Below are 20,593 nucleotides of genomic sequence, written 5' to 3' on the forward strand. Positions count from 1 at the left end.
CTACGCAATCTATTTCAAACTGGGGTGGGATCATAAAGACATGGATGGAAGCTGACTAAATTATATGACATTTTCTTCTAATTAGTTGATATTCCACAATTACAGCGAAGATTATATGGGACTATGGACAATTTGACATGAACGTACCTTCTAAACTTGCAGAAACTTAGAAACAAACTACTTAATAATCTCCGTCACTTATTTGCCAAGAACACATGGCTTGACAGCCCTGACTGATAAGCTTAAACGGGCATGAATCACCAGTAAATAATGACCATTCCATTTAAAAAGGACCTATCGACCAGCATCTTTCGCGGCCGTAGGGCTTTTTGGGCTACGCAGGACGTTGAACACATCTTTATAAAGTCAGCCTGTGTCAAACGTCCACTGATTAGTCCATAGGCATTGTGGTTTTTAGCACGTTACTGACCAGTACAAAAAAATCAAGAACAGTAATATATAATCTGACTTTAAAATTAAAAGTATTCCTAGTGTAGCGAGAATTGTGAGAAAATTAAAAAGTGAAAGTGAAAAATTGAGTTACCAAGCAACTGATATTTACACCTTACTCGTAGGTAGCTCGAAAAATGATAATTATGATTTGTGAAATGAAAAATTGCAGGCTAAATCAAAGTCTAGTAAAATGGCTGTGACAGATGGACAAAGAGACACGCAAGTGATCGAAGTGATAGAGTTTCATTCCACAAAGAAGAAAATCTAAAAACGCACGCACAGTCTTTAGATCCCGATCACGGCTATCAAGCGGGATTTTATGAAAATATTCTCAATTTTTTCACCAAACCGATATGGTATAAAATTAAAAAGCCAAAACAAAAATTGGTTTAGCGTATTATTTCTTACACTGAGATTATGATGTCCGGACATCTAGTAAAAATTAACTTAAGTTATGAGGTGTTACGGACTTACTTTGTAGTGTTTATGATCCTGTCCGTGGCAGCTGTGGAATTTTCTAGAGAAGCCGAAGGTCATCCAGTTGGATTGCTTCCCGATTGTAAGTACCTGACCTTAGACCCTAAGGGCCTATTTACACCGGCACGCGAACTCATGTACGATTTGTAAAAAAAACTTGCGGACTGTTGAAGTTAGATATTTTAAACACATCACTCATATACCGCAAAGTACTAAGAACCGTGTATGAATGCTTTTACTTGGATCCTCCTATTTTGTAAAACCAGGCGAGCAAGCACGGTCGTGTTATAAAGGCTATCACGTCAGGCCGTCCTTTTCGCATTATAAGGAAGTGACGAATGTTACGATAACGTTTATCACACTAGTGTACTACGCCCTGTTTAAAAGAAGAACATATAAGACAAATAAAGGAACATAATAATTAAAGACAAAATATATGAGGAAATACTTACAAAAAAATACAAATGTCCTACTTTTCCGTCTTTATGTTATACTTTCTATCTCATTGTAGGTCCAAATTCCGATAAACCTGCAGCCATAAAACCAAAAAGCCTAAAGAAGCTCTTCGTAACAGTAATGAACAAGGAATACAGACTAACGAAATCGTACGACTATTACCACATAAGGAGCCTAGCAAAGAACCAGGATGTAGACTTTAGTAAGAAGACGTTACTATACTGTGGCGGTTACCTGGATTCCAATAGTTGGCCCTTTGGGAGAGTATTAGGGGAGCTGTATAAGGATCTGGGATATAATGTACTCCTGTTGGACACTTTGGAGTTTACAGCGCGGTTATATCCACAGTAAGTATGAATGAATTGTTAATCATTACTATTGCCAAAGACATAAACTCCGTATAGACAGATAAAGTCTAAGAAAAAAACGTACCTCAGTACCATACAGAAAAACGTACAGTGGCCTAGATGGCATTACACCTTTGGGTACGCTCAGCTAGATGGCGGATATATTAATATTTTTAGCGTTAATTTTAACACATATCAAGCTAAGAATATGGGCCAAATTGTCAAAACTGAGATTTAAAAGTTTTAAGCCTGTATCAAGAGATGGCAGTCTATGCACTATGATTACATTTTAAATTTTACTTTGACAGTAACTTTCTATTACTTGATCCTCATTGCTATTGCAGACATTTTCAGAATATCTTTTTTGCATATTCATTTGTTTTATTTCTAGTAGAAACATTATTTAGTATCCAAATTATGAAGGGAAGTAAATGTCATGTCATAAAATAAGATAAATTTATCAATGCCTTCAATTTCTAAGGAATCATAGTATTGTCTTTTGGTATCGCAGCAGGTGCTTGAAGCTATAAGATTATATGGATCACGACAGCAGAGGAATAATAAGTATAATGTATCAATAGTACCTATTGCATTTCTTTTGGCGTCAGAACCCGTTGGTATTTTGAAGGCCTGAACTCCTTAGAGATGGCCACGGGGCGCCATAAGCCTTTGGCAAGAAATGCATACCTACACTTAGAAATGTCGACCTACGGCACTATGACCTATGTTTATAGCATCATTTTAAATGTTTCAGAGCCACACGAGTAATACGACCAATCGGCAAACACGTAGCAGAAATGTTAGTAAAGCTAAGAGCACACGGCCTTGACCCAAAAAAGCTTGAGCTCGTCGGCCTTAGCCTGGGCGCCCACACCATGAGCTTCATTGCCAAAAACTACCGACTTTTAACTGGACAAAACATCTCCTCACTCACTGCCCTAGATGCTGCCGGGCCTTGCTTTAGACAAGCACCTTCAAACCAAAGACTTGACCCTTCCGACGCAGACTTCGTCCTAGCCATTGTCACAAACATGGACGGCTTTGGCATCGAGCTTCCTGTTGGTCATGTCATATTCTACGCCAATGGAGGCGAATATCAGCCAGGAGACATACCTTGGCTACCCTGCGACGTCTTTTGCAGTCACATCAGAGGATATATACTTTGGCTATCAGCTTTATTCAATCCTGGTACTTTCATTGGCGTACGCTGCGATACAATACAACAGGTCAGAGATGGGGAGTGCTACCATATAAAGCCAATGGTTACTAATACGTTAGATTTGTATACTGATAGAAGTAAACCAGGAATGTATTATCTTCGGACTACTAATGTGTACCCGTATGCTTTGGGGAAGAAAGGATTGAAGAAGCCAAAGCCAGGGGAATTTCGTATTTCAAAATCTTTATTAGGTGATATTTTTTTAGTGAAATAGGACAAATTAATGAGAAGTGCTAAGTATGAACGATATAATAATATCTGATATTAATTTGATATCGTTATGACTGCTACGACTGTTGCTACTGCTGCTTGAAAGTAAACGAAGGATACACATACATACATACATACAATCACGCCTGTATCCCATAAAGAGGTAAGCAGAGCACATGAAACTACTAAAGCTTCAGTGCCACTCTTGGCAAATAAGGGGTTGAAAGAAACGAAACTGTGACATTGCAGTGACAGGTTGCCAGCCTCTCGCCTACGCCACAATTTAACCCATATCCCACAGTCGCCTTCTACGACACCCACGGGAAGAAAGGGGGTGGTGAAATTCTTAACCCGTCACCACACGAAGGATACATTTTTAATATATTTAAGTATTTTGAAAATTCCTACAAACTGTCTTTTCTTGAAACGAAAATGATTAAAAAATATGTAAATATACCTAAGCATTACTATGTAACTACTAAAAAATTCAGGATAAACAATAAAACACAATCTTATTAACAACTGTCAATGTTTTCAAATCGCTGTCAACTGTACAGTGTACATTTAATTGTGAAATTATAATAACAATTTCAAATATAAGAACATTTTTATGTTTAGTTATGTCACAACAAAGCATTTGAGGTCATTTTTTAATTAAGGTTTTTAAACCCATCAAACACGAAATCTCAATTAGGTAATGTGTCAAAGTAAAAACTAGGTAGCCAGTCATTTCTTAATATAAACAACAAATCAGATAAATATTTCTCTCTTTAGTCTTATAACAATTCAAAATTATATTGAACTGAATTTATTCATTAAATAAATTATAATTGGTATTAGGTATTATAAGATTTTTTGAAGGATTAAAACAGATAATCAGTTATAAAACTGTGAAAATATGATGAAAGTGGTTCAAATTGTTATTATTTCCTTTATATCAGTAAATGCAGTGGAATATTCAAGAGAAACTGAAGGCTATTCAGAAGGATTCATTCCAGATTGTGAGTTGCTTTCTTTTTTTTATGGAATAAATTAGTAATTAAATATGTACTTGCTACATATTATTATATTATTATTCAGCACATATTTTTGAAAAGTGAAATACTGATACGAAACTACCTAAACACGGTGTTTCCGGTATCATTCAAAAGCTCAGACACCCCAACTGATTTTTATTTTTTTAAACTTATTTAGAATGTTCATTTTTTAATCTGATGATTATTATTTTTTTAAATTGAGTTTTAAATTTTCTGTGCAGCTCTACTCGGCTTTTAACTCTACACTCAATAAAATAATTGCTAGCTACCATCATATACCTTCAAACTGTTTAATTGTGTACGTTACTGCAACGACATAAGGTTTACCAATAGACAGCTATGTCAATGTAAAGCACTTTAACCTGTGTCACAGTAAACTTCAAATTGGACAGGTGACTCAGTAAGCAAATTTAAACCTAAAATTCAAAATGACAAGGTTGTAATTAGGTACGAGTTCAATTTGTTATGACTTATGATAAACTTTAAAATTAAACTGACGCACAACGTCTATCTCGTAGCGGAAAAAATAATCGTCCAAGTAACCAGCCAGTATTAATACCCTTAAATACTGAAAAAGGTATACAACTTCTAACAATATGATATGCACAATGTTGTATTACAAATTTGTAGAATGGGCACGTAAACAATAACTAATAATACAAATTAAAACAAAAAATATTACCCCCATCAAGATATAGCTCAATCGATTCTACTCTCGATTCTGAACAAACAGTTTTCAGGTTTTTAGTGTTAAGTGAAACACGGTGTATAAATGACCTAAGGTCAGTGCGGGCAAGACCAGCATAGTTTATTTGAAATAAAGTTTGAGTGGATAAAACTCTATAATTAATGTAGTCTTTCGTAATGCGCATGGTCCTATGGGATAGCAAATATTATATTTTACAAAGCTTTTATAATATTTTGGCGAACTAAGGTAATTTTAAGTGATAAAAATCACATTTTTTAAGGCTCGACGGGTTTACCGTCCCCCCGCGGTGAGTTGAAATTTTAAACATATAAGCATTTTTCCATTTATAAGGCAAGACGCCATATGTCCCGTAGATGGGGTTCATAACCTTTTCTTTTCAGGTCCAATTTAGTCACGATATTACAGGCTCATATAAATCCAACTACTATGATAATTTATTTATATTATCTTCCATATACATGTGTTTGTAAAACATAAAAACTACTTATTTGTTTTGGAAACTTTGTTATTAAGTAAAGGTAATAGGATATTAGGTACGTGAATTAGTTTGGTAACATTTCTTAGCAATGTCTGGGTTTTGTATAGTCACTACCAGATTTGGGCAAAAAGTAATCGACTAACGATTAATGATTAAAATAAGACGATTAATTCGTTTAAATCGATTGAAAAGGACGATTAATGAGTTGTAATCGAAGATCTTTGATTAACGTTAATCGCGAATAAATTAATCGTCGACTAATTTAAACGATATTTTTTTAAACGATTTATTAGTCGGATAAAAGTTAATCGATTAATAGGTACCTATCTCTGATCCAGGCATGGCCTTAATATTTCATATACGGGGTGTGAATCTAATACGCGATTGAACTCTTATGTTGACCGTTTCAAGTAGCTACGGGTACCCGACTGAAAGGTGAGCTGAACGATTATTAAGAGGTGTCGTGTTTAGCTTAGACGGCGGCGACCGCGCGGCGATACATCTCGAGGTCTCTCCTCACTCTTACTACCAAGAATTTCAATAACGATAGTGCTATCTCTGTCACTCTTTACTGTTTGCGCAAAGTGCATACACAACGAGTTATGCTACTATCATTAATGACCAATTGGAAATCTGACATTGCTGACTGTCACTTTGACATAAACAAATTAATAAATAAGATTCCAAATTGGTCATTAATTTTGAAATCAGCACCCCTGAAAACATATTTGATGACACCCATGACGACTTTTGTGTCAAAGTGACAGTCAGCAATGTCAATTTACGCTCGGGTAGCCGTAAAATAGTCGGTTAAAACCGTTTTTAAGCGTACCCATACGGTTCCTGTTGGGTAAAGCTGATTATAAAAATAATGACCAACTTGAAACCCTACTCTCTTTTGAAATATTTGTCGCCGCATTTTGCACAATTTACATATACTTAAACAAAAATAATAAAAAACGGGTAGAACTTATGATAATTCTACCAACTTAAATATGATGATGAATAATGCAGTGTAGGCTTAGCCTTACTTCTGTTCACCTCTTATCATTCTTCACAACCATGTCACATATATTTTATTTTTACTTAATACTTTCGAATGATTTTAGTAACACCATACGAATCATTACCAAAGTTGTATTTCGAAGTTAAAATCAAAAACGGTACAACTACCATTCAAAAACGTAGTTATATATTGAAATCGTTTATACTCGACTTATTTCCAATAAAGCCTAAAAATGGTTGGCAACTCCTTGTTTATCATATGCCGGTCTTGCCTTTCTCTTTTATGCCGGACTTTCTGAGTAGGCACAATTTCTAAGTTACATATTTCAGAACATAAAACTAGAAATTGAGCGCGTTTTGAGTAAATTAATAGGACTAGTCAGAAAGAACGGTTATTAAATGACTACGTTACATATACAAATATTCCGACTGCTTCTATTTTATTTTAATTTTTTGCGGAACCATGTTGAACTCGATGTTCGAGTTCGAAACACAAATCAAGATTATTGTTAACTAGTGTTCGTCCTAGGGATATGTATTGAAGACCAATGGCTTGAGGATGAAAAGCTGGTATACCTTCGGAGGTGAGAGGCGTAGATATATAAACACAAAAGTTATAGTCAATAGACGGTCTTTCCGGGTAGACGGTCTTTCCCACACTGACCTTATAATAATTAGTGTAGGTATTTCAGTTTTTGAACTGTTAAAAACCTAATAAGGTAAAATGACATGCTGTCCATATAATGATACCCTTCTGTCACATTTGTTGACAATGAATTAAGATTAAAAATGGCATCTAGGTACTGTGACATTGTCGAGCACTGGTAATTTGTACCTTAGTTCTCTGAATCTCTGAAGTTTTGTACCTACAAGTTTGTCACGCCTTCTATACTACGTATTTAGGTCCCGGCGCATCAAAACCAGCTGTAGTAAGGCCTCCAACTCTGAAGAAACTCATAATTTCCGTGGTCGGAAAACACGGGAACATAACAGGATCGTACAATTACTATCACATGCACAATCTAGCCAAGAATTCTGACATAGACTTTAGCAAGAAGACGTTTATGTACGTTGGCGGGTATTTGGATTCGACCACTTGGCAGACTGGGAGGATTTTGGGCCAAGTGTATAAGAAGCATGGGTATAATGTTCTTGTACTGGAAACATTGGAGTTTACAGCTACAGTGTATCCTATGTAAGTATAAACAATACCACGAAAAAATAACTAGTTAGTTATTGGCAACAAACCGGTCTAGGTTCAAATTATGCATTCAACATAATATATTTTTCTACTCGTCGACTTTAATCTGTCAATTAGGACACCACAGACTAAACTATACGTAATAACTTTTCAGTGTTGGATAGCCTTTGACACTTAGTCAACTATAATATTTCATTACACTTCACTTTAGTTAACTGAAAAAATTTCAAAAATAGAACTTCATACAAGTTCTATACTAATTTGCGATAACTGGCAAATTTTTCTGCATCTAAAACACATTTTTTTTATCTATCGCGTTAATTCGCGTTATCGACCAATCAGAGACGGTTATTACAAACAATTGGTTGCCAGGTAATTCGATGTTGATACAACGGTGAACGACGCTATTAACATTAATTTTAACTTGAATGATGATATTTCCGTCCAGTGATGATGAAGATGATGAATCATAGAAAAACTATTGTATACAATAGTGATATAATTAAGCTTTTCACTCTCGTACCGTACTATTAGGCAACATGGTACTCGACTGAAAAGCTTTGTAATTATATCACGATTATATAAAATACTATTATTGAATATAATTATGTTTCTATTGTTTACCACTTTAAAGAAAAGGTTCTAAAGCACTTTCTAAAGCACATCGTAGCTTTACAAAGTAAGCTAGTCGTTGCGAAATAAGTCCAAAATATTATCTGGCCTCTTTGGCATTTCTCCGCCTGCGCCTATCTTTCGTTCCTATTCGGTCGCTATTTTGGCCCTCCTTCTACGATGCATTCGACGGATAATTACCAATCTCAATTATTATTTATTAATTTGTCTCTATTACTTAATATAAAAATAAATGGTTTTTTTTTTCAGCGCTGTTCGCCACATGTACCCAATCGGTAGACACGCAGCAGAAATGTTGGTAACTCTAAAAGAATATGGACTGGATCCAAAACAGTTGGAACTCGTTGGGATTAGCCTTGGAGGCCATACAATGGGTTTCATAGCCAAGAACTATCGACATATGACCGGCCAGAACATTTCAACCCTGACTGCTTTAGATCCTGCTGGACCTTGCTTCAGAAACGTTCCACCTGATCAAAGACTAGATAGATCTGACGCTGACTTCGTCATGGGGGTTATTACAAATATGGATGGATCTGGCATATCAGTACGCATCGGACATGTAATGTTTTATGTTAATGGAGGAGAATACCAATATGGCCACTACTGGTGGCTTCCCTGCGATGTATCTTGCAGTCACATAAGGTCTTACTTCCTTTGGTGGTCGGCCTTGCTACATCCTGGTAGCTTTATAGGGATTCGTTGTGATACCGTACAGAAAGCTAAGGATGGAGACTGTTTCGATGAAAATCCTATCACTAATACAATGGATCTTTATACTGATAGAAGCAATACTGGTTTCTATTACCTGCGGACGTCGAACAGATGGCCTTTTGCTTTAGGGAAGAGAGGACTGAAGAAACCAGGAATAGACGCGTACATGCCGAGTTCTCAACAATTAGACGTTCCTGATTTGTTTAAGTACATACATTCCGCCGCATTTAAATTATATAATTAAATGCAAATAATAATGTCTATGTCTATGTCTATGTCTACGGCTGTACAATTACGGAAAAAGGTGTTAGAAATTTATCAATAGCACATTGAATTTTACTTTCAGAATCCAGAATAGGAGGTAGAGTAATTTGTTTATTTTAAATAGAACGTAGAAATGAAATGTAGTTAGGTAAAAAATAATATCAACATAAACAATTAAAAGATTATTATTTTATTTTAAACCACAGTAACTACTTTTTGTGGTCCTTAAACTTCTTAACCATGTTATTCTGTTGTTTTTGTATATGTATATATAATATTATGTTTTTGTATGTGTATGTATATCTATATAACTTACATTAGTATGTATATTTCTACGTAGTTACTTGTGCTGGTTTTTTTTTCTCTCATACCACTTATTTTTTGCTACCCTTATATTTCTCCGTTACATTGATCTCTACTACCCGAAGGTTGTCTGGTAGAGATCGCTTTTTAGCGATAAGACCGCCTGTTGTTGCTTAATTTCTTGTTTGATCTTATTTGTTGTATGTAATTACTTAATGTGCACAATAAAGAATATTATTATTAGCAGCGGGGCAGGGCCCAAGCTGCCGGTGGTTAGGGCTGCAGAGAGAGGAACCGTCGGACTATCCGCGCCGTGTCCAAGATCACCGCCTTCTGCATCTGACCCTTGATCCAACCACCTAGCGAGAGTCTCTCGAGATGTTGGTCGAGACTCTTCGCTATGAGACCGTTCGCTGAAACGATTATTATTATTATTACTTTCCGCTTTGCCAAACAAGCAAGCATTTGCAACTTTGGGAACAAATCAAATTACTTTGACAAATATCTTGATTCGTGCTTTTTAAGTAGTCACACTTATAGTACTATACATATTATATACCTACCTAATAATCTTTAAAAATATATTTTAAGCGGGTTACTCACGTATTAAGTCGATATAGCGTTCGACATGTTTCGGTTCAATTTCGAGAACCTTTCTCAAGAGTAGCGACACCCTATGCGTCGCGCTCTCGACATGTAAAGGCGGGGTGTCGCTACTCTTGAGAAAGGTTCTCGAAATTGAACCGAAACATGTCGAACGCTATATCGACTTAATACGTGAGTAACCCGCTTAAAATATTTTTAAATATGTATGAGTCTCACGGGAGTTTTATAGTTAAAATTACCTAATAATCATTTTGCTGTCTTGATTCAAGTAAAGTTTTTGACAAAGTGTCTCATGAAGGCTAGCAAAATCTTATAACACAACTTCAGTTAAGTACTTATTTTATTAACATTAATAAATTTATAAAAACCAAGACCAAGCATAAAGCTATCTTAAATCTAAAATAGGCCCTAAAAATACCATGTTATAATAAAACTAACTTAAAAACTTTAATAACCTAAGTAAATTTAATAATAATAACAACTATAAGTAAAAAAACGGCTTTATTTCCGCTCCAAGTGGCAAGGTACCAAGAAGGCTGACGGCATTGCCTCGTTGGACGGCAATGCCTATACGTTGCGCTAGGTAAGTTCCAGCCTTCTTGTCTCCTGTCGCATCGACGAGGCGCTTTGCAAGCTCCTTAAAAATACTGTGAGCACCTGAGCATCGGACTCTTAGATGCACGGCCGGTCTCCATCCTTACTTGGTGGATATTCCACGAATCCGCACGAAGCGCTTTGCTTCTTCTTTTCTTATGCGCATTGCGCACTACCAAGGAGAGGAATTCCTTGCCGGCGGCTATATTTCCGAGCTCATATAACCCGGCAACCTTCAAATCAAGAGTGAACAGGCATCTTCTGGGCGAGCTCACTCCATCGTAGGCCACGTCTTTGCCTTTGGCTAGTCTGTGGCCGGTCCAAGAGTAAGTCATTTATATAATAATAATAAAAAAAAACTTCAGTCAACCTCAATATGAGCATTCTATGATAGTTTACCGTTGACCCGTACATACGAGAATTTTTAAAAATTGGCTGGTGTAAGACGATGTTTGCATTGTGCATAATTGCCGAATACAATCTGGGTGTATTCAAGTCAGTGCCTCCTGAGTTCTGCCACACGTGACTTCTGCCAAGAACTATTATGTAAATCAAATATATGCGAAAAAAGTTTCTGCAAGATAATAGTGAACCCTACAACTTCGGCCTAGTCGTCACTTTCCATCAGGTGCGACTAAGGTCAATCACTGGCCAGTTTATAAAAATAAAAAAATGTACAGAAAAGTTATCGCCAGCTTTAGACGCCGAAAAAAAATCGCAATAATACACGAAATATTACAATGCGTTTATACGGAATGGAATACTCCAATAGCTACTTCTTCTACTAAGACTATCTGAAATGTATGTACGTTCGCCAATATAATAACAATGAAGAGGTTATTTAAATTCAAAAGTGAAATTATTAATATCAATACGAGTAAAAGGTGAAATGTAAACATTTTCATTTTGGCAGCGAGTAAATTATGTTGTATACAATAATAAATATGCCAATAATAAATCAAACTCGACACTCTTTTAAAATTTAGAAATTCGGTAAAATCATTTTGTCGTACAATTTACCATTACCATTTTATCCCCTCAAAAGGATTAAGTTGCAATTATTGTTTCTTAGTGTTTCTTAAGTAGCTTACTACTTAATTACAAAAGATCACAGTAAAAATGTTAATAGTGACATATTTAGCATCAGTTTTGTGTTTAACCATGGCAGTAGAATATTCTCGGATAGACGAAGGTTATCCCCAAGGATTCCTATCACATTGTAAGTAAAATTTAAAATTATTGATTAAATAAAGCAATAATTACCGTTATTCTACCTAAAATACATTTTCTCGATTTGCGTTGTTCTCATTTAAGTCTTAAAATTTTAAAATATTGCCGGTTATAAAAGTTACACCTTATAGGGTGATTTACGAAAATTACGCTAAATACCTACACTACCTACCGTTTAATTATATGACATTTTAGTGATTTTAGCCATTCTGTGAAGGAAAAATATCGTGAGGAAACCCGCATTACTCGCATATACTAAGAAAATCAAAGGCATATGTGAAGTCCCCATTCGTCCCCGTTGGGCCAGCGTTGTAACTATAGTCCAGCCGGCGTATCATGCTGCCATTTTTATCACTTATCCACGTGGATAAGACATCTGTCACTCTCACACTGACATACTTGCTAAAGCGTGACGGATGCTTTATCCACGTGGATAAGTGATAAAATTGGCAGCACGATACGCCGACTGAACCCCTAGAGATATGCGTCGGGTAGTGGGACAAGGCTGAATAATTTATATATATTTTTAAATGGACATGTCCTTTAGGTCCAGGCTCATGGAAAGCGGCCATTATCAGACCAGAAACACTGAAGAAACTCCACATATCAGTATACGGCGACAATCGTAAACTTCTAGGAACATACGATTACTATCACATAGACAACTTAGCCAAAAATCCTCGGATTGACTTCAGGAAAAAGACTGTCTTGTGGAACGGTGGATATTTAGACCCAAGTTATGGTTCCTCAAAACTTATGAGTATGAGTTATGTGGCTCGCGGATATAATTTTCTATCTTTGGACATGTTTTTCTTCACCGCAAGGTATTATCCTCAGTAAGTATGTGAATTGGCGTACCTACTATATTTATTTTTAGCTAAGTCAAGCATTTTTTCATATCTGCTCTAGCTGACCTCACGAGTTCAGAAGTAGCATCCGTTCTATCCGTGACAAATTTCATTGAATTGTAGAAAAAGACTCCAATAGTTTCGTCTTTGCACTAACAAATATGCAAGAGAACATCAGAAACGATATTTAAATTTCAACTAAGTATCGGTCTGGTCTATTTAGTTGGTAGTAGTCCTGTGACACTAATCGTCATTGACCATGGAAATTGGTGGTGGCACACAGGCCATTGAATCCCAGTAAGAGCATTTATTTGAGTGATTTGTGACTGAGGCAAGTGTTCTTAAAAAGTAATCGTCATGACCATGGGAATTGGTGGTGGCACACGGGCCATTGAATCCCAGTAAGAGCATTTATTTGACAGATTTGTGACTAAGGCAAGTGGCCTTAAGACGATACGGTAGGGGTCAATTCTCCATACAAACGCTGTCGACTATTTCCTCCCTGGTTTTTGAAGATAGAGCAATGATTTTTTTCAAAACAATTGTTATTATTTTTATCTGTGTCGGACCGTTTTGATTTTTTTGATATTCTGCTTTTTAAAGATTCTAGAGCCAATCAAAAAATTCTAAAACGGCCTTTTTCATTGTGGCGCAAAAAAAGGTGTGATACTCAAGATTGGTAACAATTAACCAAAAAAGCTAAACGGTCCGACATAGATTATTTCATTGTTATTCAGATTCTCAATATTCGTTTCGATTGATTAAGTTTTGAAGGAGGAAAGAGTCGAGAGCGGAACCTCGACTTTAAAGATTTTTTTGAAATATCTTTTGACTGAGTTGTTCTTAATGGACAATTTTTCCTTTACTTTCCATTTTAGCATTTTCGCTACCGTATCCTCTTAAATTTTAATAAACTTATACATATTGTTTCCAGTGCCGCACGCTTTGCATCCGCAGTTGGCAGGCATACAGCTGAGATGTTGGTCAAGTTAACAGCCCATGGCTTAGATCCAAAGAAGTTGGAGCTCGTCGGGATGAGCCTCGGTGCGCAAACCATGAGTTTCGTAGCCAAAAGTTTCCGACTCATAACTGGTCAGAACGTCTCCTTGCTTACGACTTTGGATCCTACTGGAGTATGCTTCAGGCAGCTTGGCCCCGATCGAAGACTGGACAGATCTGACGCCGATTTCGTCACCAGCATTGTTACGAACATGAACATAGCTGGTGTAGGCGACCATAACTCTCATCTAACATTTTATGTGAATGGTGGAGAATTTCAACCTGGTCATATAGCCTGGCTCCCTTGTGATTACGTTTGCAGTCACTTCAGAGCTATTCTGCTATGGATGGCAGCATTATTATATCCCCGTGACTACATAGGTGTCCGATGTGATACCGTGCAGCAAGCTGTAGATGGAAATTGTTCGGATTTGAAGCCTATGGTTACAAATACAATGGGTCCGTTGACCGATTTGAATAAACCAGGAATTTATTATTTACGTACATCTAATCGGTGGCCTTTTGCATTAGGGAAACAAGGCTTAGAACCTAGAGTAATAATGTCTAAATCTGCACTTAGTAGCAGTAGCGTGGTTGATATTTTAAATGCGTTTATTTATCATGTTACTAAATACTTCAAAACAGTTGACTAAAAGAGGAATATTAAACAATTAGACAAAACAGAGTTAAGACATAAAGATAAATAAAATGTGTTATCAGTATGAATTCTATAGAAAGGCTTTCAATACTTACCGTTGTTTTATTCATAATGTTTATAATGCTCCCATAGTAACTAAATCTTGTGACGCCGAATGATGGCCCCTAAGACAGCTACTTTTTCTTCTATTTTTTGACTTGAACCCTACTAAAAGAAATGTTATACTGTACTTGTACAAGTGTAGTTTAGTGTAGGTACATGATTGTGGTCAAAGCACTGCATAAATATATTTGCATAAAAATATAAACCACTCTAAAAACATATTCGCAGTGACCATCATTTGATGCACAAGGTGAAGTTAACAAAAATTCAATCCAGTTTTTTAAATTCATTATAGGTTAGGAAATAAATCATTGTGCGGCCCTTATACAAATAGATGAACTTATGATATAGATGAAGATAGAAGAATATCTAAATATTTCTGTGGTAACAATTGAATGGGTACCGAGGTTGGCCGGGGCAGAGCTAGAGCAAAAGAGAGATGGCGGTACGACCTCGATGTGTTTTACAGCAACTGTCGAGAGCGGACATCAAAATATGAGTGGAGGAAGGATGGTGAGCCCTTTGCCCAGCAGTGAGACACAATTAATTTAGGCTAGGTATTAAAAAAATGATGGTGATGATGATGTGATCCAGTAATCCCTCAATTCCCTCATTAGGGAGCTCTTAAAAGAATCTTGTACTTTTCACGATCCTGGGCGACTAATTTCAAATCCTGCCAGCCTAGTTCACTTGTGCCTCCACGTGGTACAAGGCCGTCCCGACTGTCTACTGCCAGGTGATTGCCATCAAAGTCCCTATTAAAAAAATGATTAACATAAAAAAAAAGGTTAGGTATAATTATGACTCAACCGATGAACATTGATTCATATCAATGTTACCTATGGCACAAAATTTTAATACAATAGAAAGGTATTATACATACAAATGTTAAACATTTGAATGCATCTCTTGCAAATTAGTACCTAAACGAGTTAGTTCAAATGTCAAATGTTTTATACCAAAGATAAATTAACGAAAAAATATTAACGTTATGTTTATTGACATGAATTAGTTTTAAATATAATGGTATAATTTTAAAACGAAGGAATGAATCAGAACATTTCAATTAAAAATAAAGAGTATCTTTTATTGATATGTTCTATAAGATTTTTTTTGCAAAATCATGAAAATTCCAGTATGAAATTACAATATGTGCTTTGTTTCTCTTATATTTTCACTCTTGTATATTTTTCGCATTTACCAAAGGTTATTTGTTGAATGTAGAAAATAAAATAATATTTTGTTTTTCCATTAAAATTAAATACAAAATAGATTTAATATTTATTTAACTGTGAAATTGTTGGCTACAACTTTCACATTTAAGTATCAATATATATACGTCTCTGTGTTTAAAAAAATCTGTATACAATTTATTTAATGATATTCAAAAATGCTTGTAGGTAGGTACATAAATAATCAATACAGACATGAGAAAAGTCAACCACAACTGACATTATTATTTAAATCTCAAAAGGCCATAAAAGTTGATTCGAATTAAAAATTGGAAAAAAAATCATAGGTACTTTATATAACAAAAAGTGATCAAGGCGTTAAGTGTCAAGAGCTGGGATAACCAGTGTGGTCTGCACTTTGCACTGCACGGGAAGCATGGTCGCGCGATAAATGATAAAACATCTGGCCGTCCCTATCGCACTTACTAATAGTGCGATAGGGACGGCCTGATATTTTATCGTCTATCGCGCGACCATGCTTCCCGTGCTGGTTAATACTTTGGGTGTCTAACTTCCCAGCCACGACATTGGTCTAAGCGCGACAGCGGTGAGCGGGAGCCATACGTGCGAACGAAAAATCCCATCGCCGTGTCTCGCTCCAATGTATGGCCGCCGCTCGCCGCTGTCGCGCTCAGACCAATGTCGTGTGCGGCCTGAGTGAACGCTCATATTGGGTGTGTAGCGTGGCGGAGCGTGCGGCGTGCATGTAAAACAATTGAATTGAAGTTCAATAAGTGTCCTGGGTGCGTAGCCGAATGGCACTAACGCTCACGAAATGCTAGTAGATATCTATCTCTATCGCTCGTGCGTATTGGCGCGACAGAGCCGGACAAACTGGCGCGGCGATTCGTTTTCGTTTGGCGTCGGAGAAATGCCATTCGGCTACGCACGCTGAGTCGACGCTGCATCAGGATAGACGCACGCTCGCCCGCCCCGCCGAACGCTCCGCTACCAGCGTCCACTCAGACATTACACTGAGAGATATGATTGTTTCACAATCGTAAAGAAACTATTTTCCATAACGTGTTTTGCATTTGGTGCATAGAAAACTTACATGTCAAATATTATTGCTGAGATTATGTTAATACTTACATATATTGTCGTCTTTTGTGTTATTTTTGTGAAGGCTGTAGAATACAGAAGAGAAGATGAAGGTTACCCTGCAGGATTACTTTCAGATTGTAAGTTTAATTGTTTTTTTTTACTAGCAAGCGTGAGTACCTATTATCAATTTTGTCCTAACTTGATGACTGACCCTTTTTTTTTTGTCGGAGTGGGGAATGCGTTTACGCACCGTCCCCCCGACCACGGGAAGGCCTTAATGGTTGATGACTGACCCTGACAATTTCATGTACGCTTTTGGGTCGGTTGGTGCCGACAAGTCAACATTACATCCACAGATGTCATATTACATCGATGTTTAGTTACTTGGTAATTTATAATAAATTGTTAATATCAGGAGACAAAATGTCAGTGTGCAGAAATAATAAGTCGACTTTTTAAAAGTCACTATAGTTTCCAGGAATAAGTATGTATCTAAATTGAATTGTAAAGCTGAGCTAACAAAGAAAAACTTTGTCACTTTTTAAAACCTAGTACTAAGTAAAAAGGTACAACCCTTTTTAAGGTAGAACCCTTGTTGAATTGACAACGTTTCAAAATTTTCAATGTCCCTAAATCGAAAACCATTTCGAGATATACGCTTGTAGATCACATAAATATTTTTTTTTAATTTTTTTAGTATAAAAAATCTTAAAAATAATTTAAAGGGGAAGTGACGTCAAATAGCTGATTTAGAGCTGCCACTATAACAAAAAAATCTTCCAGTTGGGGTGTCACTTGAGTTTGTCAGTGACATATCACAGTTCGTAGCAAAGATATTAAAAATTTCATGACTTAGTCTATGGTTCGTAGTCATTCACTATTGGTTGACAGTGACACTTGACAGTCAGATATACCGGACTGTTTGAGCTTACTGTTAAAACTTTTTTTTAGAAATGGTTTTGTCGTTTTCTTAGATGTATGAAACAACACATGTGACGTCACGAAGCTGTGTCTTGACGTTTGTAACTTACGCTTTTTCTGCTCGAAGTAGTAATAAGAAGGGATTTTCTCATTAAAATAGCAGTTTTTGGAAAAATAAAAAAAAAAGTGTATCTTTTAGTATTGAGTTCTTTCAAATCAAACAATAAAAAGTAGTACTCAAAAATATGAAATGTTGTCAATTGGGGTTCTGCTTATCTGCGTCAGTCAGAATCAGATTCAAAACAAAAGAATTTCACTTTAACTAATCAATAATTTTCCAACCTCAGGTCCCGGATCATGGAAACCAGCAATCATAACACCAAAAACTCTGAAGAAACTGTACATGTCAGTGGTCGGCGATAACCATACAGGTTTCACAGGCCACTACAACTACTACGGGATGAATGAGCTGGCGAAGAGTCCCGATATGGACTTTAACAAGAAAACTTGGATTTATATCGGGGGATATATGGAGGCCAATGCGTGGAGAGCTGGACGAAATGTCGGCTATGACTATAAGGCTAGAGGATATAATGTGATTTCTTTGGACACTATTGAGTTTACTGCAAGACATTATCCTCAGTAAGTATCTGATTGAAAGTCTTAATGAAAATTTTAACATTCGCTTCCCCTTTTCCCAATTACTTGTGGTCGGTGCAGGGTCTTTTTCTTGCATATCTCTCTATCGGACGACATCTCATCATTCATTTGCATTTGTTTCATATCATCTCTCACTCAGTTTTCTTCGGCATTCCTCTCCCGTTTCTTAATGGATTTTTTTATTATAAATGGGCTTACTCTTGGTCACAGACGTGGCCTACGATAGAGTGAGCACGCCCGGAAAATTTAATTTTAGCAATATTTAACAATAATTTATTGTTTTCAGTGCTGTCCGGTTATCACGCGCTGTTGGCAAGCATGTAGCTGAAATGCTTGTCAAGTTAACACACCATGGTCTTGACCCTAAAAAACTGGAGATCACTGGCATGAGCTTAGGAGCGCATACCATGGGCTTTGCAGCTAAACACTACAGGTCTCTCACTGGACAGAACATTTCTTCACTAACAGCACTAGATGGAGCTGGACCTTGCTTCAGACATAGGACAGCAGAAGAAAGATTGGATAAATCTGATGCTGATTTCGTTATGAGCGTTGTTACTACAATGGACATCTCAAGCATATCAACTCATTTCGCTCATATAACGTTTTATGTGAACGGAGGAGCATATCAAATTGGAGATATCGCGTGGCTGCCCTGTGACGCCTTGTGTAGTCATTCCAGGGCATATTTTGTTTGGTGGGCAGCTGTGGTACATCCTAAAAGTTTTATAGCAGTCCGATGCGATACAGTGCAACAAGCTAGAGATGGTGACTGTTATGACTTGCAGCCAATGGTGACAAATATAATGGGTCCGCTGACTGATAAATCTAAGCCGGGGATCTATTATTTGCGTACAAGCAACAGATGGCCTTATGCTTTAGGAAGAAGGGGCTTGAAGAAATGTTTAGAAAGTGATAACTGCTATGTACAATGAGCTGCGAAATTGGATGGAGAAATTATGAATGAATTCATTGATAACGTCGCCATGAACTTTTGCTCACCATACATCAATAGAGACTTATAAAAATATATTTTCACATTTACAAGTGGAAGAATATTGTTAACAAAACCATATTATTCATTTCCATAGTTTATGAAAAAAATATATACCCAAGTAGCTTCCATTGTGAAATATACATACTTATAGTTACTTAAACTTAATAAATTGCCTAATTAACTTCAGTTACATTACATTGCGTATTGTAAAAATATTCTGTGTGTGTGTGTGTGTGTGTGCCGTCATTATTCTATTTATTTTTGTCGAGTCGAATACCTCCTCCTTTTTTGAAGTCGGTTAAATATACATGTACCTCTGAGTATTAGAAAGGTGACTTTCAATTACAGGTTTTTAAAACTATTGCCTATAAAAGATAACAATGTAAAATACAGCTTATGGATGTAAAGTAAGAAAAAACACTTTCTGATAATATCTCACATTAATAATATGTATATGTAATTTCCTCGAAGTTGTTTTATTGTTTATCAGTACGACACTAGACCCTTCTAATAATGCTGTGTTCCTGCCGGTGAGTAAGGTTGCCAGAACTCAACGAGGATGCGGAGTGACAGTGTAATACCTCTGGATTTGTAGGCGTCTCTGCGCTACGAAGACTACTTACCAATAGGTGGGCCTCCGTCGTATGATTATTTAATTAGATACGTAAATAAGTACACAAGTGCCCATTAAAATTAAATTATTATATGTGGGTGAGTCAACTTTTTCTTGCCTGTTATTGCCATGGTTACGGTCCCCTGAGTCACGCTGGTTTTATCACAGAATATATAATAGTACAAGTACAGAAGGCCCACTGCTTTGATGTTCACGACATGCCGCCTTTTTAAATGCCTACAAAATTTGTACAAAGAAACCAGCCGCACGTGCGTAGCGTCGGATGATAGGGTTGCCTATGGATTAAAACGAATTAATTACTCAGATAAAATTTTATACTATTATATTTAAGTCTTTGGTACTTTCTAGGTATATATACAGTATTTTGGTTTAAGTTCCAACATCACAAGCCTTATTGAACTTTTCCGTGGGACTTAATCAATAGTAGATCTGTGTAAGAATGTCCTATGGTACTTACATAATTATTTTGTTCATGATGTATATTTAACTTAGCATTGTTAGCCATTCCAGTCGAGGACATCGCATATGAACCTTAAAAAAAACTCGCGACGTAAAATAACAA

The 20,593-nt window shown here is 36.4% G+C and overlaps 4 protein-coding genes across 11 annotated transcripts; all 4 read left to right on the forward strand.

Moving 5' to 3' along the window:
- The first annotated feature begins 473 nt into the window (after positions 1 to 473).
- On the forward strand, positions 474 to 3,371 carry LOC125232130 (phospholipase A1 member A-like). The gene is made up of 3 exons (XM_048137752.1): positions 474 to 1,012; positions 1,442 to 1,733; positions 2,488 to 3,371. Exons 1-3 carry the CDS (start codon positions 871 to 873, stop codon positions 3,164 to 3,166), a joined length of 1,113 nt encoding a protein of 370 aa, XP_047993709.1. The 5' UTR covers positions 474 to 870; the 3' UTR covers positions 3,167 to 3,371.
- A 134-nt stretch (positions 3,372 to 3,505) lies between these two features.
- LOC125232055 (phospholipase A1 member A-like) lies at positions 3,506 to 9,399 on the forward strand. Its single transcript, XM_048137668.1, has 3 exons — positions 3,506 to 4,163; positions 7,295 to 7,586; positions 8,475 to 9,399. The coding sequence occupies exons 1-3, from the start codon at positions 4,061 to 4,063 to the stop codon at positions 9,181 to 9,183; spliced, it is 1,104 nt and encodes a 367-aa protein (XP_047993625.1). The 5' UTR covers positions 3,506 to 4,060; the 3' UTR covers positions 9,184 to 9,399.
- Positions 9,400 to 11,187: 1,788 nt separating this feature from the next.
- Positions 11,188 to 14,763, forward strand: LOC125232036 (phospholipase A1 member A-like). 2 transcript variants are annotated; one of them, XM_048137648.1, is made up of 3 exons: positions 11,188 to 11,925; positions 12,484 to 12,760; positions 13,719 to 14,763. In XM_048137648.1, exons 1-3 carry the CDS (start codon positions 11,826 to 11,828, stop codon positions 14,434 to 14,436), a joined length of 1,095 nt encoding a protein of 364 aa, XP_047993605.1. In that variant the 5' UTR covers positions 11,188 to 11,825; the 3' UTR covers positions 14,437 to 14,763. The 2 variants fall into 2 exon arrangements, with proteins under 2 accessions (XP_047993605.1, XP_047993604.1); XM_048137647.1 differs by having other exon boundaries at positions 11,191 to 11,925; positions 12,484 to 12,772.
- A 1,211-nt stretch (positions 14,764 to 15,974) lies between these two features.
- LOC125231897 (lipase member H-like) lies at positions 15,975 to 19,861 on the forward strand. 7 transcript variants are annotated; one of them, XM_048137492.1, is made up of 4 exons: positions 15,975 to 16,062; positions 16,821 to 16,956; positions 18,088 to 18,382; positions 18,687 to 19,861. In XM_048137492.1, the coding sequence occupies exons 2-4, from the start codon at positions 16,830 to 16,832 to the stop codon at positions 19,333 to 19,335; spliced, it is 1,071 nt and encodes a 356-aa protein (XP_047993449.1). In that variant the 5' UTR covers positions 15,975 to 16,062; positions 16,821 to 16,829; the 3' UTR covers positions 19,336 to 19,861. The 7 variants fall into 7 exon arrangements, with proteins under 7 accessions (XP_047993449.1, XP_047993447.1, XP_047993452.1 ...); XM_048137490.1 differs by having other exon boundaries at positions 15,986 to 16,124; XM_048137495.1 differs by having other exon boundaries at positions 15,989 to 16,062; positions 16,902 to 16,956.
- The last annotated feature ends 732 nt before the right edge of the window (positions 19,862 to 20,593 follow it).

This window comes from Leguminivora glycinivorella, chromosome 12 (genome assembly GCF_023078275.1).
Source record: "Leguminivora glycinivorella isolate SPB_JAAS2020 chromosome 12, LegGlyc_1.1, whole genome shotgun sequence".
Classification (NCBI taxonomy): domain Eukaryota; kingdom Metazoa; phylum Arthropoda; class Insecta; order Lepidoptera; family Tortricidae; genus Leguminivora; species Leguminivora glycinivorella.